Source organism: Psammomys obesus, unplaced genomic scaffold (assembly GCF_907164565.1).
Source record: "Psammomys obesus unplaced genomic scaffold, mPsaObe1.curated_primary_1811, whole genome shotgun sequence".
NCBI lineage: Eukaryota > Metazoa > Chordata > Mammalia > Rodentia > Muridae > Psammomys > Psammomys obesus.
The window spans coordinates 27,814,768-27,836,606 of record NW_026596134.1 but is presented as its reverse complement, the minus strand read 5'-3'; the positions used below and the strand labels follow the sequence as shown (position 1 = coordinate 27,836,606).

The following is a 21,839-nucleotide window of genomic DNA, read 5'->3' as shown; positions in this document are numbered from 1 at the left end:
AAAAAAAAAAAAAAAAAAAAAAAAAAAAAAAAAAAAAAAGGCAAGATGCCTTGAGGCAAAGGTGGTGAGAACCGTGCTGTCAGCTTAAACACATTCATCCTGCAGGGGGGAGAAGCTGCCCCTCAAGCTGGGGAGGAGCCACAGCATTTGCATTTCAGTGCCCTTGCAAGGGAAGTATATGATGAAGGCTTTTACAAGGAAACCTGAGAAGGGCAAGACACAGGACCAAAGTCATGCAATAAAAGCAGAACAGAGGAGTAGGGCCAAATTGTGCGGTCTCAGAGCCTGGTGGCTAGACTCAATCATCCAAACATCGTCTGTCTGTCTGTCTGCCTGCCTGTCTTTCTCCCTGTTTTTGAGACCAGTGTATCAAATGTGAAGGAGAATGGTGTCATTCTGTAAGGGACGGAAGGGAAAGCTAGCCCCATTCTGGGCTGTCCAAATGTACACAATCATTGTCATGATGCCTCCCAAATTACAGGGATGTCAAAGAATGCCAAGTTAAGAGCACCAACCACAGCTCCCTAGAAATAGCTGTAAGGACAAAGGAGGCACCTCCTCAGTTCCTAGCAACAGCCTGGATCCTAAGGATAAGCACTGGGAACTGAAGTCCTGAGGGGACACACAGAAAAGAGCAGCATCTGATCCTGTTGAATCTTGAAGGTAGCGAACACCCACTTGAAGCAGACAGCCAAGTCTTTGAGGAAAGAGAAGTGAAAGAAAAGGGAGAAGCTGGCTACTGTCACTCAAGTGGGTTTATTCATGGCTACCAGGCCTGTTTGTAACCATGATCACAGATAAGGAAAACTACATCACACAAACGGTGACGTCTTAGCATTCATCCCATCTCCAGGCTCGCGGCAGACAGTGGCCCAGCACCACACAGGCTTGAAGAAGCTAAATGAGAAATCTGACTCCTGCCCTATATTAACTCCACAACAGCATCTCCACAGCAGCCCCACTTTCACTTCTCTCAGGCACAATCATTTATTTAATGAAGTCTTCCTCTGTCTGAGCGCTGGGTGGTCAAGTAAGAACTAGATTCCACCTGTCACTCAGTGGAATGTAGTTGTCAAACAGTGCATACGACATCTGTAACAATATGTCTTTCCCAGAAAGATGGCCACAGTCAAACATGGACAGGAAAAAACCCTGCCTGGGGCTGGAGCATGGGCTGGAGCAAGCTACCTTAAAGCATTAATGCAGCCAAAGTGTGCAGAGGTCTTTGCAGCTTGGAACAGGGGTTTCTAAAGATTCAAAGAAGGGCATACAATAGAGTCTATCCCTTGTCAAGAACAAAGGCATTATCACTTGGTTGGCTGGGATTACTGAGAGGGTCCACAAGCTCACCTCTCCTAGCCAAGGGGTCAGAGTGTTGGGACAAAAGTAATCTCTTACATTCTCCTCTCACAGAACCAAGAGGAAAGATGAGATATTATAGCAAAACCCTGGCTGACACCACCAGCACCTCTTCCCTGCCTGAAACTGGAGGGGGGGGGGGTAGGGTCGAGACAAAGGACAAACAAACTCTTAAAGTAAAGAACTTGGGGAAACCAACCTCATCTCTTAAGTGCTTCCCAGGACAGGGTATTTATCCGTTACAGAGACCCAGCAGTAATGAAATTTGTCACCTATACCACATGTACCATTCTGACCCCATGGGCGTCCAGGTGGCAAACCAGAGAGCCTGAAGACCAACTCCAACACCACTGGGGACTGTAACCCCCAACTAAGCTGCTACTATCACACAGGGCCATGGGGCACATGCCTCGCAGAGGGCTCCGAGGAAGTAGACAGTGAAGAAAATAGGTGGGAAAGCTTTAGATTAAGTTCAGTATTCAAGTTCAAGAAACAGATACCAAACAACTCGGCACTAGTTTCTCTGCTCTCTGCTATTCAGCTACCACTGAGATATCCAGCTCACAAGGCCGAACACAAGGCTCTCTGTATACAGACACAGAAGTGGCCTTGGTCAGTGTCCAAAGGGCCCTCACTGCCACTGTACATCAACGGCCACTGAGCGCCTGAAGAACTGTATCACGCTACTGCCCCCCTGTACCCAAAAGTTAATACTAAGGGTTCCATTTACTTCACGGGCATCACAAAATGGACAGCCCGATGAAGAAATCCCCGTAGTTCCATACCCCAAGGCCCAGGACCCACCCCATATGCTATTCTGGCACACTTTAGGTGTACCTGTGAATCACACATCCTAAAACCCACAGATTCCAGGAACTGGTGGAAAGAACAGAGGCCCAACAAGACAGACAAATGTAAGCATTGTCCCTGACTTCAGAACTGGAGTCAGTGAGTATGTCTCCCAGACAGCGATTCCTGAGATGAATATGCTTATATTCAAACCTGGTACAACCATGACCTGAACCCCAGGGGTAGACAGAGCTATGCAACAGGTGCTCATTTCTGCCTTTGTTTCTAAAATCCAAACCCAAACCAAACCAAGGGACCTCCCCACCCAACCTGACAGTATTTTCCCTGGCTGTCTCCTTTCTCCTCCTTCCTGGACCCTCGGTTCCCATTGAGATTTGCACAGGTAGGTAGTACCAGGTCTGTCAAGCCTCTGGCCCTAAGGCCAACCTGTTCCCATCATTGGCACAAAATGAATTAGGACACAAGACACTCGTTGCATACCAAAAGAGACACTGAGCCATGGGAAGAGTGGAAAACACGCCAGATCAATCAGAGAACATCAGTACTGGTGTGCAGAACTCCGGGCTGACAAAGGACTTCAGGACAGCTCTGGCTGAGAAGAGGCAGTGGACAGATTTGGCTGAATGACTCTGCAGTGTCACCCTAAAGGTGAGGAAGACCAGAGGGTGGAGACATGCATGGACCCCTCCCTCTCCTACACAGCCAGAGCTGACAAAGCCCCTCCAGTGAACATGGAAAAACTGATCCTACAGGGCAGGAGACCCTCTGAAGTTTCCCTGCTTCCATCCCTCCCGTCTTCAAAGTGCATTCTCAGTGCAAGGAGGAGGTCTGGATCCCAGGGGTCCTAACTGAGATAGGGCTGTGCCAGCCAGCTCCCTCTATCTCCTCCGGCTTCCCCCTTGCCCACCCTGACCCTTTGTACACTAAGACCAGAACTCCTGCTGGATCTCAAAAGAGGAAGGCCCATGTGTGTTCAGTTCAGCTCTGCACAGGGGCACAGTGCTGTCCTGGCTCTGTCCCTCTGCGTCCAGGTCCAGAAGCGTCCGCTCAGCGGGAGTCTGTGGCCCTGCCTGTAAGGGGAGCAGGGCTGGAAGTCCAGGCCGCTCTTCTACAGTGCTGCTGCTGCTGGCAAAGCAGGAGTCCAGGTTGCTGGGTGTCTCCGTGCTAGAGCTGTTGGCTGGGGAGGTGCTGCGGGCATGGCTGGGAGACACAAACCACCAAGGGTCCAGCCGCTGCCGGTTGGCAGAAGGACGTGGCCGAGGCAGAAACTCCAGGGTCTTGGGTCTCTCTAAGGTAGAGTCCCGTTGTGTGTTCCAGCGCCTTGGAGTTGGAGGAAAGACCACATTGGGGTCAGGGAGACGGGGGAATTCACCTGGGTCTCGGCTGGGACTGGGAGTTTTCAACATTCCTGGTCAGGGAGACAATGGGCAAGACATCAGATAATGGCATTACTTCTAGGTGAGATATGCCCCTTCCCCATGCTGCCATACGCCTGGGCACATGGGACAGAAGGAATGACACAAATGTTTATGGAGCCCCTGCTATGCCATATAGTGTGCTGGGAGGTGCTGGGAGGCCGCACTGAACTAGAAACCAAGTGGTCTTGGATCAAGTAATAGTAACATGGGGGGGGGGGTATGTGTATAATGAACTAATTTTAAGGTAGATGTTGGGAAAGAACCCATACATAAGATTATCACTTGATTTTTTAAAAATAAAATAGGTTATACAACCCATAGACCCCAAAATATTTACCATCTGATCCTTTCCCAAAACAGTTTGCTGACCCCTGATTTAAGAGAATAGCTGTCTCTTTGATCACCTCCCCCTGCAGGGGGGGGGGTGGGCAGGCAGCCTTACTAGGCCACAGAGGAAGACTATGAAAAACGGTTCTGATGAGACCTGATAGGCTAGGATCAGATGGAAGGGAAGGAGGTCCTCCCCTATCAGTTGACTGGGGAAAGGGCATGAGAGGAGATGAGGGAGAGAGGGAGGGAGGGATTGGGAAAGGACAAGGTTGGGGCTACAGCTGGGATACAAAGTGAATAGATTATAATAAATAAAAAAATTATACTAAAGAAAAAGAGAGAATGCCTGTCATTCAGTGCTCATCCACATAACCATACGGCAGGAAACAAGCTAGGTAGCAAAAAGGTAAAGATGATTCATGCTGTCTCGATTCCCAAAGAGGTCACCCACCTGGGCGTAACAAACAAACCTACAGGAAGAAGAGTCAAACAAACGCTGTGATACAACTGCTTCACACACTTAAATCTCACCCAAAATGTATGGCCACCTCTGCTTCTCTCACTGGACTGGGGGATGTTTCTTGGCCACACTCGGGTCTTTTTGGGAGCAAGGAATGTGGCAGTGAATTCTAAGCCGAATGTGCGCAGTCACAGGGGTCCCTGGGGTCAGACGCTGGAGGCGAGCTCATGCATGCACACAGCCACCCACCGGACATGTCCCAGGTCTGAAGGGGCAGGTGTGACTCAAGGGTTAGTAATAATGAACGTGATGGATGGGTGGCAGCCGACTTACGCATGTGGTAAACTAATGCTATAATGGCAGGGGCTCAAGTATGTGGCAGAAAACACCCTTCCTAGGTGTGGTGAAGAGTCCTTCCTTGTAGCTGCAGAATCTTTAGGGAACAAGAAGCTTGCCTGCTGCCCTTGGATGCTGGAACCACTGCCCTGCTCTGCAGCAGGGTCCCAGAACACCACTGAAGCCCATGTCTGGTTCTTCCTATAACCAGCCAGTCTCCTTTCAACAGTCAGGAGAAGATGCCCATTGTACAGGGCAGAAAGAAATCAGCCAGCTCTGGACACCCTGCCAATTACAGATCATATTTCTTGCATGGTTGAGCAAGAGGAAAAAAAATGGGGCTTATTCAAATCTAGAAGTAGAAGGAGGAAATAAACCACCTACAAACATCTTAACTCCCTGCGGGCCACAAAAGAAGCAAAGAGGAAAGAGGAAGTGGCCAGAACTCACCTGTCCCAGGACTGGGGCTCATCCCATTGCTGGAGGGGCTCCTGCTGGCTAGTGCTGGGGGGGCTGCTGTTGGCTTAAGTGCCCCATCGGAAGGAGTCCGCCTGTGACCACTGGGCTGCGTGGGGGCTGTGAGGGTGACATGGGTGGGAGTCAGGGACTGGTTGGGGTCTCTCTTGAAGCGCTCCACTCGGACATTAACCAGGGGGTTGTGAGTGCATGGGGTTAGGGGCGGAGCTTCAACTGGGCTGACTGGCATTTCATACACCACAATCTCATCACTATCAGAGCGCAGCAGGGAGCGAGTAGAGTTGCATTCAGAAATGGAGGAGAGAGATAGCAGTGTCAAGGAGGCAGAGGGGTCTCCTAGCAACATCATTGGCTCTTCCTTCTTGAAGAGCTTTCGGGAAGGGGGGCTGGTGCTCCGACGAGGGCGGCTGGCCCTTTGGAAAAGACCCTCTCGCCTCTTCTTCTCCTCCCGGGCTGGTGGCTCAGGTTCCTCTGGGGGAAGCAATTGGCACTTGCCGGCTTCGAGCAAGTCAAACCCTAGGCCTGTGGCTGCCAGAACAGCTCCACAGCCAAGCAGAGCCACCTCACAGCGCCGATGGTGGGTTCCACTGCGCTTGAGGCTGTTGGTTGGCGTCAGCTGAGGGGTACTGGTGGCTGAGTTGACTGGGGTGGGCTCCTCATGAATGCCATCACTAGAGGGGCCATCCCCATCCTCTCCACGAGGAAACGGGATACAGAGGTAGGACTGGTTGGGTGAATGCTGTAGATGACTCTCTCCACTTCCTGGGCCTTCACTATCCTCATCCTCTGTGAAAGCAAGGGAAAGGCAGAGAAATACAGAATGAAGAGTCTGGTCCTTCTCCCAATTCTGGCTGGTCTGATTGTGTCAGAGATGCAGGACATAAAACTGGGCATTGAGCCAACGGGGACTCTTTTCTGCCACACTCAACTGAGACCAACATGGGAAATTCACCTGCATTCCAGAGCTCAAGTCTCTACTGTGGAAAAGGGGATCCGCTAATTTTCTGCTTCCTTCTTAACGACTCCTGAGTTTGTGTATAATGCTAGATACAACCTCATGTATGCTAGGCAAGTATGCTACCACTGGGCCATACCCTTAGCCTGACAGGGACTCTTACAAGAACATGCAGTATGAGTTTCTAGAATACTAGATAAAAGAAACATTTCTAATATTCTTGTACCTTCAAACTGGAAAGGCTTTGGATTCCTAGCACGACACTTAGCAAAACATCTTAAGTTTGGTCTGCAAAAGAAATCAAAATCCTTTACATTGGTGAAGACCAATCTGCTACTGATGGGCCTACAATGACTTGGAAATATACAGAGACAAGAATACTGGGGGAGTATCTGCAGAGCTCAGCCACCATTGAGTAGCCAGAGAGTAACTCTGAAAAGGCTTAGGAAGAGGGAAACATCTGGTTCAAGTCCTCATCCTTGCACACTGCCTCAGGGAGACTTCTGCTGAATTCTTGGGGCAGGAAGCCTTGGGTTCTACGATACAAGAACACTGTGGTTTAGGAAGACCTGATAAAATGGTAGAGACAGAGCAGGGGATCGAAGGTCTGGAACAAACATGAGAAAACCCCAGTGGGTAATATTAGGAATCCTTAAACAATCCTGAAAGTCTGGCCAAGAATTTTCTGAGGAAACGAGGAAAACGCCAAGGCAAAAGCTCTACTTACCTATCTCCATAAGGCTGGTGAAACCAGGCAGGGCAGGGCTACTCCTTGGGCCCTTCCCCAGGTTGGGGGCACTGGATGACCACTGTTTGTATCCATCTACCAGGGACTTGAGGCTGAAGGAATGAGGAGGAGATTCGTCAGCACTGGCTATTTCCCTTACTTTAGCCTCCATGGACATTCAGAACATGATTGTCTACTTAATCACACCAAAAAGCCTTGGGGATCAGACAACTCTTCCTGAGCCCACCTACTTCACAAACCAGTGCACATGCTATAGGAGATGGAAAGGAGAGGTTTAACCCAGCCCCTCACATGCTGTGGAATCCTGGAAAGCTCCAGTGAGCAGGAGGACAAGCAGGCAGAAAAAGTAAGAACTGAGCTTGTGGAAGGTCTTGTCTGAGCCGTCCTTAAGGGAGAGGCAATCAACCCGAAGGAACTGAACACAACACACTCATAACATCACAAGTATTTCAGTGCAAACACCTGCGATGCAAGGCAAGCATGGGGCAGATGAACCAGCAGAAATGGCCCCGGCCACTCCACTTATAATGTTTCTCAGCTTCTTGTTCCAAGCTTCTATCTCGCATGCTTAAGCTTCCAAAGCCATTCACTCTTTGAAAGGAAAAAAAAAAAAAATCAAGGAACAAAGCTGCACCAACCCAGTGCACTTGGGACAGACCTATACGGGGAAGACACTATGTGGTACTCAAGCCCTTGATTTGTCTGGGCATGGAGACAAAAGACAGCAGCTTGATTTCAAATCCCTGCCATCAGCTCACTGGGCAAGCCTGGTAACTCTCCAGAGACAGAATGGATCCCCAGCAGCTCCCTTACAAAAGGGGATCTGAGGTCCGGAAGCACTGATCTTTCCCTAGAGGACAGTAAAAGGGAGCACTGAGGAATGTGCACGCTATGGAGGCACTGAAAACCTGACAGTCAACCAGAGGGGACTCTTTGTTTTTAAATGCTAAGACCCATTCACCTAGAGCCTAGTCTCTCAGGGTCCCAAGCCACCAGAGAGAGAAAGAAGGCTCAACTTTGTCCTTCGCCTCAGTACTGTGGTTTGTTTTGTTTTGTTTTAAGATTTGTTTGTTTGTTTATTAGAGGGCACCAGATCTCATTACAGACGGTTATGAGCCATCATGTGGTTGCTGGGACTTGAATTCAGGACCTCTGGAAGAGCAGCCAGTGCTCTTAACCTCTGAGCCATCTCTCCAACCCCCAGAACTGTGTTTTAAGTGCAGTCAGAAACACTGAAGTTAAAGCACAGAACAGAGAGCTAAAGAAGCCTGCTGCTAAACCCACAACCTAGGACTTCCAGCTGCAGTGTTATATTTCCTCTGGTACTGGCCGAAAGACAGCCCAGATTAAAAAAGAGAAGCCAGTACTCAAGGACACACACTCAAATGGCTTTCTCTAGAAACAGTGTACAAGGGGGTGGGTCAACAGAGGAATTTTCCCAAGGTGCACTGCTCTTAAAAAAATAAAAAATAAAAAAGCTCGTCCCTTGCAGTGATGAGGAATGAGAACAAAGAAATGGAAAGGCAGTTGCTACCAATACAGCTTGTGGATGGGTAGAGACCAGACTCACCCCAAGTGGAAATGTGGAGACTCTGACGGGGTACTTAAGCCATTAGTTTTTTCCCGTCTCTGGGGGGATCTTCAATGAATAAAGAGAATCAGCAACATGTATTGGAGACCAAAGCCAGCTCACCCTCTCCCATAGTCAAACTGCACAGGCTGGACCAGCTAGGTGGCCAGCTGCCCTCTGCTTGTCCACTCAGCAAACCCACCCAGGAAAAGATGGCCATATTGGAGGTGTTTCAGGCCGGCCCAGGCCCTTCCAATTAAGGAGAGTCAGAGGGTAACTGCAAGGGCTGCAAGGGTGAACCAAAAATGTCCAAGCTGCCAACAGTAAACTTGTTTCCTACACATATGCACTGTTAGATGAAAGGGGGGTGGGAATTCACATTTACTGAATTCCAGGCTTTGTCGTTATAAATTTTCTTCAGTCAACAGGTGCTAAAATTAGAAATACTATCATGGAGAGATCTCTAACATTTCTGATATCAAAGAGATCTGGACTCAAGCTTGTTAGAATACACTTTCACTTCTTCAATGAGAATTGAGAACAATGAAAAAACAAGGCATGCACTTCTTAACTGTCTCAAAAGTCTGCAAGGACAGGTCTATGTGAGAAGAAAGAAAAGTACAAAGTTAACATTTTGTAGTATAGGAAGGTTAATTTACTATCAAGGCAAAACAAAATAAAACTTTAAATGAATCAGAAACAGAAAAGTCACGAGATTCCTATTTGAGGAGAACAGGGGACCGACCTGAATGAAGAGGTCATGGGGGATGGGGGAGGGCAGTCAGGGAGTAAGAAAATCCACAATGATTTATATTATGAAAATGCCACAATAAAACCCACTATTGTGTATGTTCACTGAAAAATCAGCTTAAAAAATTAATTACCAGAATCCATAGCTAGGCTGGTTACCCTTAGAATTTATAATAATGTCAGAAACAGCCAGTGATTCAGGGTGACTGAGCTTCTCAGGACATGAAGGACACACTGCCAGATTCTCGCCCCTCCTCTACTCTCCCGAGTTCTGTAGATTTGCTGACACCACCTCCCACCCCCAGAACATTAAGTGCTGCATTCACACACAGCAGAGCAGCTTGTCCTGTAAGTGTATATTTTCCACTCAAAGGAACTTAGTGATGCCAAAGCCTTACTAGACAGTAAGACTTTTTTAATACTTTTTTAATAAGGCCACTTTTTAAAAAAATTAATCAAATTGTTATTTTTCCCTTGAGCTCAGACATGAAGAACAAAGACTTTAAATGTGAAATGTTAGTACTCAAGAGATTACCAAAGCTAGTCTGACAGGTTTGGAGGCCCTATTCAGTGACCAATGGGAAGTCATTGAAAATGGTGATGGGACTGCTATCCTCACATAGAATAGCCAGGAAGTGTTCTAGAAGAAAAACAAACCATGGTTTCACACTTTGGGTGTTAGGCAGATGACGTGGAAGGCAGAGAGCATCACCCCAGCAGATAATTATGAATGGTCACCATGAGCCAGCCAGCCCTTACATGCACTCCACATGCTGGGTCGTCTTATGCTCATGAGCTCATACAGTTCATGGAGACCCTCTCTGCAATATTAGGAAGCCTAGCCTGTGAAAAACTGAGGCCCAAAGAATTTGCCTCCCAGGCCCCAAGCCTGGGGATGATGCAGCGCATGTAGGCACCAAGACCCTGGGCCTGGACAGGGTGTGGCCTGGGGTGAAGGAGAAATAGTCAGACCAGGACTGAGTTACTGTGCCTGCCTCCGTTTCAGGGAAACACCCTTGGTAACCCTGCTCTTCCTCCCTTTCCTCTGAACATGTGTTTTATGAGGAAGATTCAGGTCTAAGTAGACCACTTAGCCCGACTTCCTATATGTCCGTCCTTTCTGGGCTGTCTGCTGCTTTGAGAGGAACATCTGCAGGGGGCAGCAAATCCACAGACTGAATTCAGTCCCTCCTGCCACTGGTCTTTGCGAGATTTGACTGGAACATGGCCAAAGTGCTCGTTCATTTTTGTGCTACTCCAAGTCCAGGGCAGCTTTTATTTCTCTGTCACCATGCAGACACACAAGCCTAAAATGTCATCTACCTTTCATGGAAAAAGCTTGATGATTCCTGCCCTGCAAGGGAACCCAGGATCTAGGAAGGAGACTGGAAAACCCTCTAGAAAGGTCGGGAGGAGCTTAGTGCCAATCTGCAATTCCAGAGTCAAGAGGTGGATTCAGGAGGATAGAGAGCTTGGGCTAGTCTGTCTCAAAAAAATTAAACAAAACCTTATGCTTTTCTAGAACATATTAAAACACATAAGAGAGAAACCGAAATATTTCCTATCATATTTTAAAATGTGGCAGTCTTTAAGTGGGAGAGAATTTCACATCTGCTGTCTCTTACCCTTCATCTCCTGAGGTGAGCTCTTTTTGACCAAGTGTTCCTGGTCCCCACGTCCGGCCTTTCTTCTTTGGAGCCCTCTTCTCCTCCTCTTCCCCTTCCTCTTTTGGGACAACTGAGCTCCGGCCCCAGGTTTTACTACTTTCTCCTGGTGTCACTGTGAATAACAAAGGTTAAGTAAGATAACTATCTCCAAAAACAACACAGATCACACGCACACACACACACAATTTATTTAAGCATTTTAATACTACAGTAAAAACAAATCTAGTCCAGGTTTAGCCCATGCTAAGGCTCTGACAAGATTTCTCAGGACCCAGGCTTTGGTGACCCTCAGCTTGGGAAGTACAGACAGAAGGAAAACCCACTAAAGCAGACAGTATGGAGGTCCTCACGGTGGACACCAATCTGTACATTTATCACCCCAGTTTCCAAATTGCTTTGCAGTTCCCTGAAGAGCTTCCCATACCCACAGCCCCCTGTGCTGACAGCTGACAGAGGGCTCCCAGGTGGAGGAGACAGCTAACATGGGGACACGGAGCGGGAAGGCTGAGGTCTGCAAATGTACAAGCACGTGTGTACACACTGCTGGGGAAGGTGGCAGAAGTTACGGCTGGGACAAGCCTGGATTAGCTGGCGGCTGAGCAGAGCAGGGGACAAGTGTCGCTGGTGTGTCTGGCCTCAGATTTGAAAACTGTCTCACACTGGATGGCTCGGAGGCGGGGGATGATGGTGGGGCTTGCAGGAGGGCTCGAGCGGCTGCTGATCAGACTCTTCCTTTTATCCATGGTTGGGGAGGCCTGCACGGTGAACTTGTGCTGAAAATCTGCTTGGGGAGAGACAAAATGTGTGCATCAGGGTCACCACACAGTCAAATTCATGCAAGAAATCTACATCAACTGGAGCCAGGCACAGTGGCTCACGCCTGTGATCCCAGCACTCAGGGAGGCAGAGGCAGGAGGATCTCTGTGAGTTCGAGGGCAGCCTGGTCTACAAAGTGAGTCCAGGACAGCCAAGGCTACACAGAGAAATCCTGTCTCGAAAAATAAAAAAAAATAAGAGAAAGAAAGAAAGAAAGAAAGAAAGAAAGAAAGAAAGAAAGAAAGAAAGAAAGAAAGAAAGAAAAGAAAAGAAGGAATCTATGTCTTCATGTCTTCTGGCAGGCCTGAGGGGTAGGCCTCTGTTTCCTGAAAAGCTTTGTTTATCAGAGAAATATTTTCTTTCATAGTCATCTCTTTTCCCCGGAAGGACATATGACAAGATGAGCACACAGATGGCATCTTCATAAAGCTCTCTATTTGATGGATAGAGACGATGCGATTACGGAGTGAAAGTTGCCTTTCAGTGCATGTCACCTTGTAGATTATTCTACGAAGTGTTGCTTGAAATTATGTTTCAGATGATATCACCATACATGTCCTTTTTAGGTACCAAATAGGGAGCGTTTGATGCTCCTCGCAAAGTGGAGGTGGAGCAGGGTATTAAGAACCAGTCCATGGTGGGAATGTGGGGATTTTCAACAGAAATGGGGACACGACCCCAATTCTCACACACCTTAAAGGCAGTTTGGATACAGCGTGAAGAACATGAAATTCTCAGCTCTTAAGTTGAGTGTCAGCTTTCTCATCCATCAGAGAGGCACTGAGGTCTCCCCACTAGACTAAACTCTCCCTGCAGATGGGACTAGCAGCTTCATATCCGCATTGCTAGCGCATAGCAGTGCCCTGGTACAGTCTAGATGCTCCAAATGTACCTAAAGGTACCACACTACTTGCAAAATAAACAAAAAACCAAACAAGAGCAACAAAAAACAACCAAATCATATGTGACAATGACAGTAGTGTACATTCCCATTCCCGTGAGCACATTCACTCAGGCTGATGACTTAATTCCCTTGTTTGTGCCTAAGCCATCATCCTCAGGCTTAAAAAGGTCACCATAGCCACTCTGACTGTGCCATTCTTCTTAGTTTCCTTAAGCTCTAAGAAGCCTGCTTACCAAGGCCTTGTAGACATAGAACACAAAGAATTTTTTTTTTTTATCTATAGAAATACTCACAGCCCCTTCAGGCACATTAAACCCCATCAAGACTCTAACTCAGTTTCAGTTTCTGTGTGTGTGTGTGTGTGTGTGTGTGTGTGTGTTTCTGATACTTTTTTAATTTTTATTTTATTTTTATTAATTAGTTTATTCACTTTGTATCCCAGCTGTAGCCCCCTCCCCCAACCCCTCCCAATCCCACCCTCCCTCCTTTTTCTTCTCCCATGCCCCTCCCCCAGTCCAACGATAGGGGAGGTCCTCCTCCCCTTTCCATCTGACCCTAGTCTATCAGGTCTCATCAGGACTGGCTTCATTAGTTTATTTCTTTACATTTCCCCCCAGCTAACAATACTTTATGGAGCCAATGTGCCTCTGAGATGCCACAGATGAATCTTATAAAAAGGATTTTTGCATATTAACCTAATGTTAAACGCACTGAGAACTAATTATTAAAAGAAACTTGAGACAAACTACTTTGCTGGGTTAAGGTACCTCATATATGAACCCCCTCGCCCCAGTTGTTACGCATCCTTCCACAGCTTTTGTCTACTGTGAAGAGTTCCTCTGTAGGCTGCCATGCTTTGAGCGACTTGGGCCCAGTTGATTTGCCATGGCTACACACTCTGCGGTCACTCACAACGAAGAGTTCCCCAGAAAGTTTGTCATCCACTGAGCAGGATGGCCCATCGCAACAGGCGTTAGTTACTATGAAGAGTCAGGTCCGTGCTTCCGAACACGGCCTAACTCCCACAAGCCCCCACCACACCAGCTCCTCTTTCTGCCACTGACCGGAGGGGAGGCTGATGCGGTTGCCGTCTTTGAGCTTCAGTCGGCTCTTCCTGAACTTGCCCTTGCGTTTCTTCACCCTGGGCTTTTCCTGGCACAGCTGGTGGATGATGATGTTGAGCTCTCGTTCCAGGATGTCGATCTCCCGCTCAGCCAGCTCCTGCTCCCTTCGCCGCAGCAGCTCCTCCTGGTTCTTCTGCTGGAGCGCAGCCCGCGTCAGCTCCTCCTCCCAGGTGCGGAGCTCCTATGGGCAAGGGGAGCCAGCAGAGGAAGAGCGGGTCTCAGCGCAGGGAGGGTCTGCGGTGAGACAACCTGGAAAGCTCTCTCATGCTGACCAGGAGGGAGAGACAGCCATACTGTGAATACAGCTGGCGAGGCTACTGCCATGGAGCAAGCCTGGACACTCTTTCTGGAATGGTAGCGCCTCCTTATTCTTGAGGAGTATGTCCAAGACCCACAGGGAACGTTTGAAACCACCGATTCTCCTGAGCTCTCTATGTATGATGTGTCTTCCCCCAAAATACCTCCATCTTAAAATTTAATCTATAAATTAGGCATCATAAGAGATTAACAACTAATAAGATAGCATAATGATAACTATATTACACTAAAAGCCAAATCCTTTGGGACTTTCATTGAATAAAATAAGGGTTGCCTGAACACAGAATTGCCATTTTACAAGAGCCAACAAGAAACCCAAGATCAATACTATCTAGTTTGGGTAGTGAGCAAGTGTCAGTGTCAGGAGGGTGACGGTCCCCAGGAAGACCAGAGCAAGACTGGATCATGATGCTTAGAACAGCATGCAATTTAAAGCATGACACTGTTTACTTCTGCAATGTTCCCTTTAACATTTTTGGACTGTAGTTGACACTGGCAAAGCCAATCCACAAAAAGCAAAACTGTAAACGGGGGGGGGGGGGGGGGGGAGGAAGAAGGGTGTGCATTACTGAAACTTCTTATTGACAAGATCCAATTTTCATTTTTTCTGCTGGCTTGTGTGATTTATAAATTATATTATGATTGGAAAAAAGGGTGGTCAGGAATCAGTGACTTAGCAATCCTAACAAAAACCAGTCACTGTGGAGGTCCTCCTACCTGGAAGAGCAGAAGCGATAGGAACTCCATCATTGGCTCACCCAGAGAAACCCCCCTAAAGATTCCGCATTAGCTTCTAGTGGCCACTGTGTCACGTGAACAACCTGCCATAAACAGTACTGTGCGTAGGATCACTGTGCTCCAAAGGAGACTAAGCTCTTTGAATTCGATCCAGAAATTATTTTTAAACTATTTGTGTAGGGGACAACAATGGTACTGCAAAGAACATAGGGCTTAGAATCAGATGGCCCAAGTCCTACTTCCTCACTTAGTAGCTCCATGAAGGCAGAAGCCACGGGCCCTCAGCTGTGAGATGGTTACAATCACACCTGCCCCTCATACGACCATACATACCATCAGGACAAAGAGCTTTCATTAGATTTTTCAAGTGAAAAAAAAAAAGGGGGGGGGGCATTAACTCGTATACAATTTTAGATTCTATTATGCTCACATTGCTATTTATTCCTTCATTTATTTAATCCTTTGAGACAGGGTCTTACGCTATAGCCCATGCTAGTCTTGAAATCACCTTATAGCCCTGGCTGGTCTAGAACTTACGATGTACTCCAGTTTGGTCTCAAACTTGCAATCCTCCTTCCTCAGCCTCCAGAGGGCTAAGATTGTGCCAACATGTCTGGCTATCACACTACTAGTAACTCCCCAAATGTATATAGTATAGAGTGAGAAGAGAAAAAAGAAATTATCCAAGACTATATGACCCCCCTCAGGCCCCTGGATTTGGCCCTGCCCAGACAACACAGGACATAAAGCTGTACACAATCAAGTTCACATGTGTGGACACTGGCTGCTAGCATCATACCACAGAAAAAGAGAGGGGCCACTATGGAATGACTACCAAACCCAAAAGCAGAACTCCAGCAAGCCAGGGGAGTGATCTAAGTCCCCCAGTGATCTAAGCTTGGAACGTGTTCCATAAAAACATGAAAAATGCCAGTTTCCCACTTCTATGCTGTGATGTGGACAACTAAGCAGAGCCCAGGTATTGGTGTCAGTGGTTGGGCACACTGAGTCCAGAAGAACCAGTGAAGCACATCTCCTAAGACAAGGCATGCCCTTTCCTCTTCTCTACCTTTTCTTTGGCCCTGAGTTGGTCAAACATCTCCTGAATCTCATGTTTCCAGTCATCCTGCAGGCAGTGGAAGGAGTCCTTGGGCATCTCAAAGAAACCAGACTCTTCTATGGTCGTCAGCTGGTCCAGGATACTTGTGAAAGATGGGCGTGAGTGGGGGTCTGGATTCCAGCAGTCTGAATGGAAAATGAGAAGAAAAAGTAGCATGAGTGGGCAGAGGCAAACGGAGGCCTCGTGATATTTCATGGCCCCACTTACCGGAAAATGGCCTCAATTCTCCTTCTAGGGCTGGAGAGATGGCTCAGAGGTTAAGAGCACTGGTTGCTCTTCCAGAGGACCCTGGTTCAATTCCCAGCACCCACATGGCAGCTCACAACTGTCTGTAACTCCAGTTCCAGAGGATCTGGCACCTTCACACAGACATACATGTAGGCAGAACATCAATGCACATAAAAATAAATAAATCTTAAAAAACAAAAAGAAGAAGAAAAGAAAATAGAGCCCTGCATTTAGGGAATCCCCAGGCAGCAAAGCAGACTGTGTCATCATAACCATGAAGAGGAGAAACCAAAAGTCAGACACTCCACTGGAATGTGCACTTACCCCAACGCTGCAAGGAAAGCGAGAACAAGGCTTTCTGTGCCTACACTGCTGCCAGCCGTCCACTTACATGATGCAAGTGAGCCATGGGTGACTATGCCCCAAATCCCAACACATACACAAACTACTATCCCTCACATCTCAATGGGATAAGAAAGCAAAGAGAAAAGCGTCAGGGTGGGTGAGTCAGGGAGAGTGAGCTCTGCCCAGTCGCCATCTGGTCACAATACAGTGGGCACTTTCCCTGCTCACCGTGCTTAGCTTTGCATTCCTCGAAATATCATGTTTTCGACTCAGCGATCTTAGAGCCCCTTTCTTCCCACATGACCTTCAGTTCTACATGCAAGATACTCAGGTCTGGGAAGAAGGACACTGTAGCTTATTCTGTATTACATAATAAGATACTGAAGAACAAGATAGCAGGTTTTGGTTGCTAATTTCTACAGTCACTGCAGAAAAGAACCTGCTTTGGCAGGGTGTGGCCACTGTCTAGAAACAGCCCTCCCAACTCTTCCCCCTGGGTGGCTAATATTTCCTGTCCTCTTTCTGCAGCAGACCTCATGACACTGGAAAGTCTCTTCCACGTGCTGCATAAAGGTAAACAGCCACCAGTCTTCCTGAGACCAGGAGTTGCTTACCTTCCATGAGTTTGGCAAAAGGTTCTGGACACGTAGAAGGAATAGGAAGGGCGAGTTTGTTCATGGCCACTCCGTAAGCCACTGCTAACCCATCAATGCCTCGGAAGGGGACCTCGCCCGTCAGCAGTTCCCACAGCAGCACTCCATAGCTGGCAAGAGGAACGAGACAGACACTAAGTAAGAAACAACAGCTACCATCTCACCTAAATAGCTACCAAGGTTTTCCCCGGCATCCCACACCATCCTCAATCCATAGGAAGACTAACGAAATAGACACACTCATATAAAGAAAAGCCACAAAGCCTACTAGAACAAAGCAAAGACTCTGGAGCCAGGTACATCTGGTTTCAGTCTTGTTCCGTCATTCTTCACCTATAAATCCATGGGCGAATCACTACTTTCTTTTGAGCCTCTAATCCCTCCTCTGTAGGAAGCAATAACACTATCAGTCTCAGAAGGTGTCATAAAATCCAATGAGTCTTTAGGAGTAAAAATAAGTATTCAATGGCCACTGCAATTTTATTGTTTTAGAACAAGGGTCCCACTATGTAGCGTAGCCTCTGCCTGGAACTCCTAATCCTCCTGTCTCAGCCTTCCAAGGGCTAGGATTATAGTTGTGCACCAGCATGGCTGACTGTTAATGAAATATGCCTGCAGAAGAGACTCTCCCAAACAGAATCTTTCTGCTTTTAGACAACTTTGTCATGGATATAGTTTTTTTAAGCTTTAGAAAAAACAGAGAGCATCTACTCAACATGGATTTTTGCTTCTGCAGATCTCTTTAAATGTCTGCTGGGTTAAATATATTTCTGACTCCAGATCTGTACAAGTGGGACCTTCACAGAGGCTTCTGTCTAGCACTGTGGGGAAAGTTCCACGGGGCAGATTGGGTCAGCAGAGCAGAGCAGCACAGTATCTGTGAAAACTTCAATGTCTCCTACCTAGCAAGTTCATAGAAACCATTTCTCATCTTCTACCAGTCAGGGAATGTGGAACACAAAGTGTAATGAAAGAATTAGTCTATGGATCCACAATCAAAATCAGGAAGAAAACACACACACACACACACACACACACACACACACACACAGAGAGTATTCTGTCCTTCCAGGAATAAGTTAGGACAAGAAAACATAATGCTATGAACACCCAGAAGGAAGGTTCCACACCACACCAGCCTCAAATTTACTGTAACACTCCTCACTAGTATGTAGTTACAACAAAGGCCATATTAATTAAATGATGATGATGGTGGTGGTGATAATGATGATGATGGAGTTGGAGGGATTTCTCAGTAGTTCAGAGCACTTGTTACTCTTGCAGGGGAGCAGGTTCAGTTCCAGCACCCACATGGTGGCTAATTACCATCTGTAAGTCCAGTTCCAGGAGATTTAACATCCCCTTCTCACCTCCATGGACACCAGGCATGCATGTGGTACACACATACACAAACATCTAGGCAAAACTCTCATATATAGAAAATAATTAAGTAAATGTAATTTAAAAGTTTTGTAAGGGCAAAATAATAATTCATAATAACAATAAGGAGGAGAAAAACGAGAAGGAGAAGAAGGAAAAAAAAAAAAGAAGAAGAAGAAGAAACAGCCCAGTATATATTTATCAGGATACCTTGTTTGTTTAAAGGACCTTGCTATGTAGCCCAGGCTGCTTCAGACTTCCTGTTTGAAGTTCCAGTCTTCTGAGTGCTATGATTCTAGGCTTGTGCCAGCACACTAGACTCTTGTTTTCCTTCATATTGTCACAATGCTGGAGACTAAACCTACGGGGTTGCACATGGTATGCAAATACTCTGCTACTGTGCCCCTCTGCCAAACTGTTTTCTTGGTTTGTTTTTATTGTTGTTCGTTTGTTTTTGAGACAGGGTTTCTCGGTGTAGCTCTTGATTTTCCTGGAACTTGCTCTGTAGCCCAGGCTGGCTTCAAACTCAAGAATCCGCCTGCTTCTGCCTCCTGGGATTAAAGACATGCTGCCAGCACACCCAGAGCCTTTCATGGTACTTTGCATGTGCAGGGAGTACGGCACTTTACGACATCATCCTGAATCTGTGTAAGGATTACTTTACAAGTGGAGAAAGTGGTCTTTGTAATGGGTTTGGTGGTCTATGTAAACCCCAGCTCCTGACACTGAAAAACAGGGTAAAAGACATGTATCTTCTACACAGAAATTAGTAAGAGGCAGAAAAAGACAACTAGAATTCAGAGATGAGCTACAACAGACATACTAGGGCACAAAGCAGAAACCCCTAAAGCAGACCAGAGCGGGAAAAGCAAGTGACCTTTGAGCTAATTCCTGACTGCTAAGGGAATGAGGAAAGTCAGAGCTCCAAGGATAAGGGTCAGCATGTAAAGACAAGTGAGCACAGTCTGCTCTCAAATACACGCTGAGTTACCTAGCATGACTCCAAACAGTGCACCAGCCTATAGGCCAGAGTATTGGTTTTGAGGGCCTACAAATGGCCCCTTGGGGTGGTCCAGCCATCCTGGCTTTACTCTATTAAGGCTTCCAGATACTGTCACTTTCTTTATGAATCTTGACAGGTCACACCAGTCATAGAATGTGTCTTTTTTTCTCTAGAGAAGTTGGATTTCAGTTGGTAGCTGGCAAGACGATCAGATACTTAGAAAGCCTGCCATGGCTTAGTAAGTTCCGACTGCCGTGCACTGTAGCTGTTTATTTGTCAATCTGTTACTATATTTTAGTCTTCACATCCTATTAACTGCCTCTTGCTCAGTTAATAGGTGCCTATAGACAGATAGCTGCAGCTCTCATCTCTAAGCAAAGAATTTTCTTTTTGCAAGAGATGGAGACTATTACAGAGATCTGGTCAAAATGCAGAGTAAGTGACTGTGGGGTGTCCAGCTACAAGTGGTACATCCCCAAGATAGCCCCTACACCTAAGACCCATGCGAAAACTGTGAAAAAGGAAGCAGAAAAATTCTAAGAGTCAAAGGACCAGGACCCCTGAAGCTAGATAGTGTATCCCAGGCAGGAAAGTTACAACTGTGAATCCTCATCAATACTGTTGCCTACACAAGACTTGCCTGATGACACCAGCTGACATGCCTAAGATCCTGGGCCCCCATTCCTAGATGAAGAGGTACAGTCAGTGTCTGCTGAATGAGGGAGGGAGAATTGTTTCCCCCAAGTGCCCAGATAAGTTATTCAATCCCAAGTGGTCAGGCCTAAAAACATGCATATATAAGCAATACTAAATGAACTCAGTAAGTTGTGTGTGTGTGGAAAACAATAATTCTTTAGAAAGAGATCATAGATTTGAGAGAGAGTGGGAGGACATGGTAGGAGTTGAATGGGGAGAGAGGGGGTGGGAAGAATGTAACTACAGTACTCATGTAGGAAATTCTCAAACACACACACACACACATGGGTCGTTGAGCAGGTACCAGAATGAGTTCATGCATGGTCTGAGGCTCTGGCTGTGCTACCGCAATCCTGAACACCGTCAAGAAGTATCCTATTAGAGCTGAAGATGCAGTTCAGTGGCAAAATATCTGTCTGGCATATATAGGCCACAGCTTCCACCCCCAGCAGGGAGAGAAGGGAAAAAAGGAGAAACAGGACCGGCTGAAAAATAAAGAGAAGCTATACTTCTGCCAAACCTTGATTGTGACTTACCTAGAGAGTGGTCACACTTGAAAGCTTTTACCAAGCAACCTCAAAGACCCCTCGGCACTTCTAGCCAGATTCCTAAGTCAGAGTAAATCACATCCTCAGTTGATTGCTTTCAGTGTAAATGTCCATTTTTAAACTAAAACTCATGGTCCCATAGAGTCCTGTCCAGGCATCATTGCCAGTCATCCAGGCAATGATGATTGGTGTCTTGGCCCTAAATACAGTGTTACAAAGACCTAAATGTGTCCTGTTTGTGCCCCAGCACCCCTTCTCTAATGGTTTCCCACTAGGCCTAGTAGGGAGCCTATGAAGATGTCTCAGGCCACCTGCAAAAAGGTGTCAGGGATCTCCCCTCCACAGCATCAATGAGGAAAGCTCTGTCATACTGCGCTTGCTGGTTTGTCTGTGATCTGCTCTGCCTGGAGGCTTAAGAGTTGAGGAGGAGGATGGAGACTGTGACCCATGCATGGCACACAGTAAAGATTCAATAAATGGCACTTGCAGAAGTGAGAGAATCACAAATCAGTTTAGAAACAGCTTTCTACAAGGTCCTAGACATGTATGTGCCCACCCTCACTGGGACACCTACTAGATCTGGGCTACGATGGGCCAATCATTCTGAAGGAGGCTGCTCAAAGCAGAAGAGCGAGAATATACAGTTGGTGAGTACTGCTGTCTGAATAGCAAGAAACAGGTATTTTCCTAAAGATCAGAGATCTGTTTGACCCATTCAGAGTGTGCTTGAGTGGTGAGAGGTGAAGGCCCATGTAAAGGAGTCAGTAAACCACATCTTCAAAAAAAAAAATCTCATAGCATAGGAGCTGGGAAGAAGTAGGTGCATTATGCTGTCAAGCTGCAGTCATCAACCAAACTGGGACAAGGGCTTAAGTCCTAGAACAATTTTATCATTTAAAAGGATTTTTTACTTAGCTTTTTAATTACAGGAGAAGGTGCCTCCAAAGTCCAAACTGGAGAGCACTGGACCCTCTGCAGTTACAGTTACTGGCAGTTGTAAGTTGCCCAGTGTTAATGCTGGAACTAAACCAAATCCTCTGCAAGAGCAGTATGCACTCCTAACCACCAAGCCATCTCTCCAGCATC

The 21,839-nt window shown here is 46.9% G+C and overlaps 1 protein-coding gene across 1 annotated transcript in view; it reads right to left on the bottom strand.

The window, feature by feature from the left end:
* Positions 1-2,637: 2,637 nt before the first annotated feature.
* The window catches only part of Map3k9 (mitogen-activated protein kinase kinase kinase 9), a 63,420-nt gene continuing 44,218 nt past the window's right edge, over positions 2,638-21,839 (bottom strand). Inside the window, exons 4-11 of the mRNA XM_055593102.1 lie at positions 17,088-17,236; positions 15,850-16,025; positions 13,665-13,905; positions 11,539-11,661; positions 10,839-10,992; positions 6,873-6,985; positions 5,164-5,976; positions 2,638-3,577 (exon numbers count right to left, since the gene is read on the bottom strand). Coding sequence (XP_055449077.1) covers positions 3,093-3,577; positions 5,164-5,976; positions 6,873-6,985; positions 10,839-10,992; positions 11,539-11,661; positions 13,665-13,905; positions 15,850-16,025; positions 17,088-17,236 — 2,254 coding nt within the window. The 3' untranslated portion in view covers positions 2,638-3,092. The remainder of the gene's footprint in view (positions 3,578-5,163; positions 5,977-6,872; positions 6,986-10,838; positions 10,993-11,538; positions 11,662-13,664; positions 13,906-15,849; positions 16,026-17,087; positions 17,237-21,839) is intronic.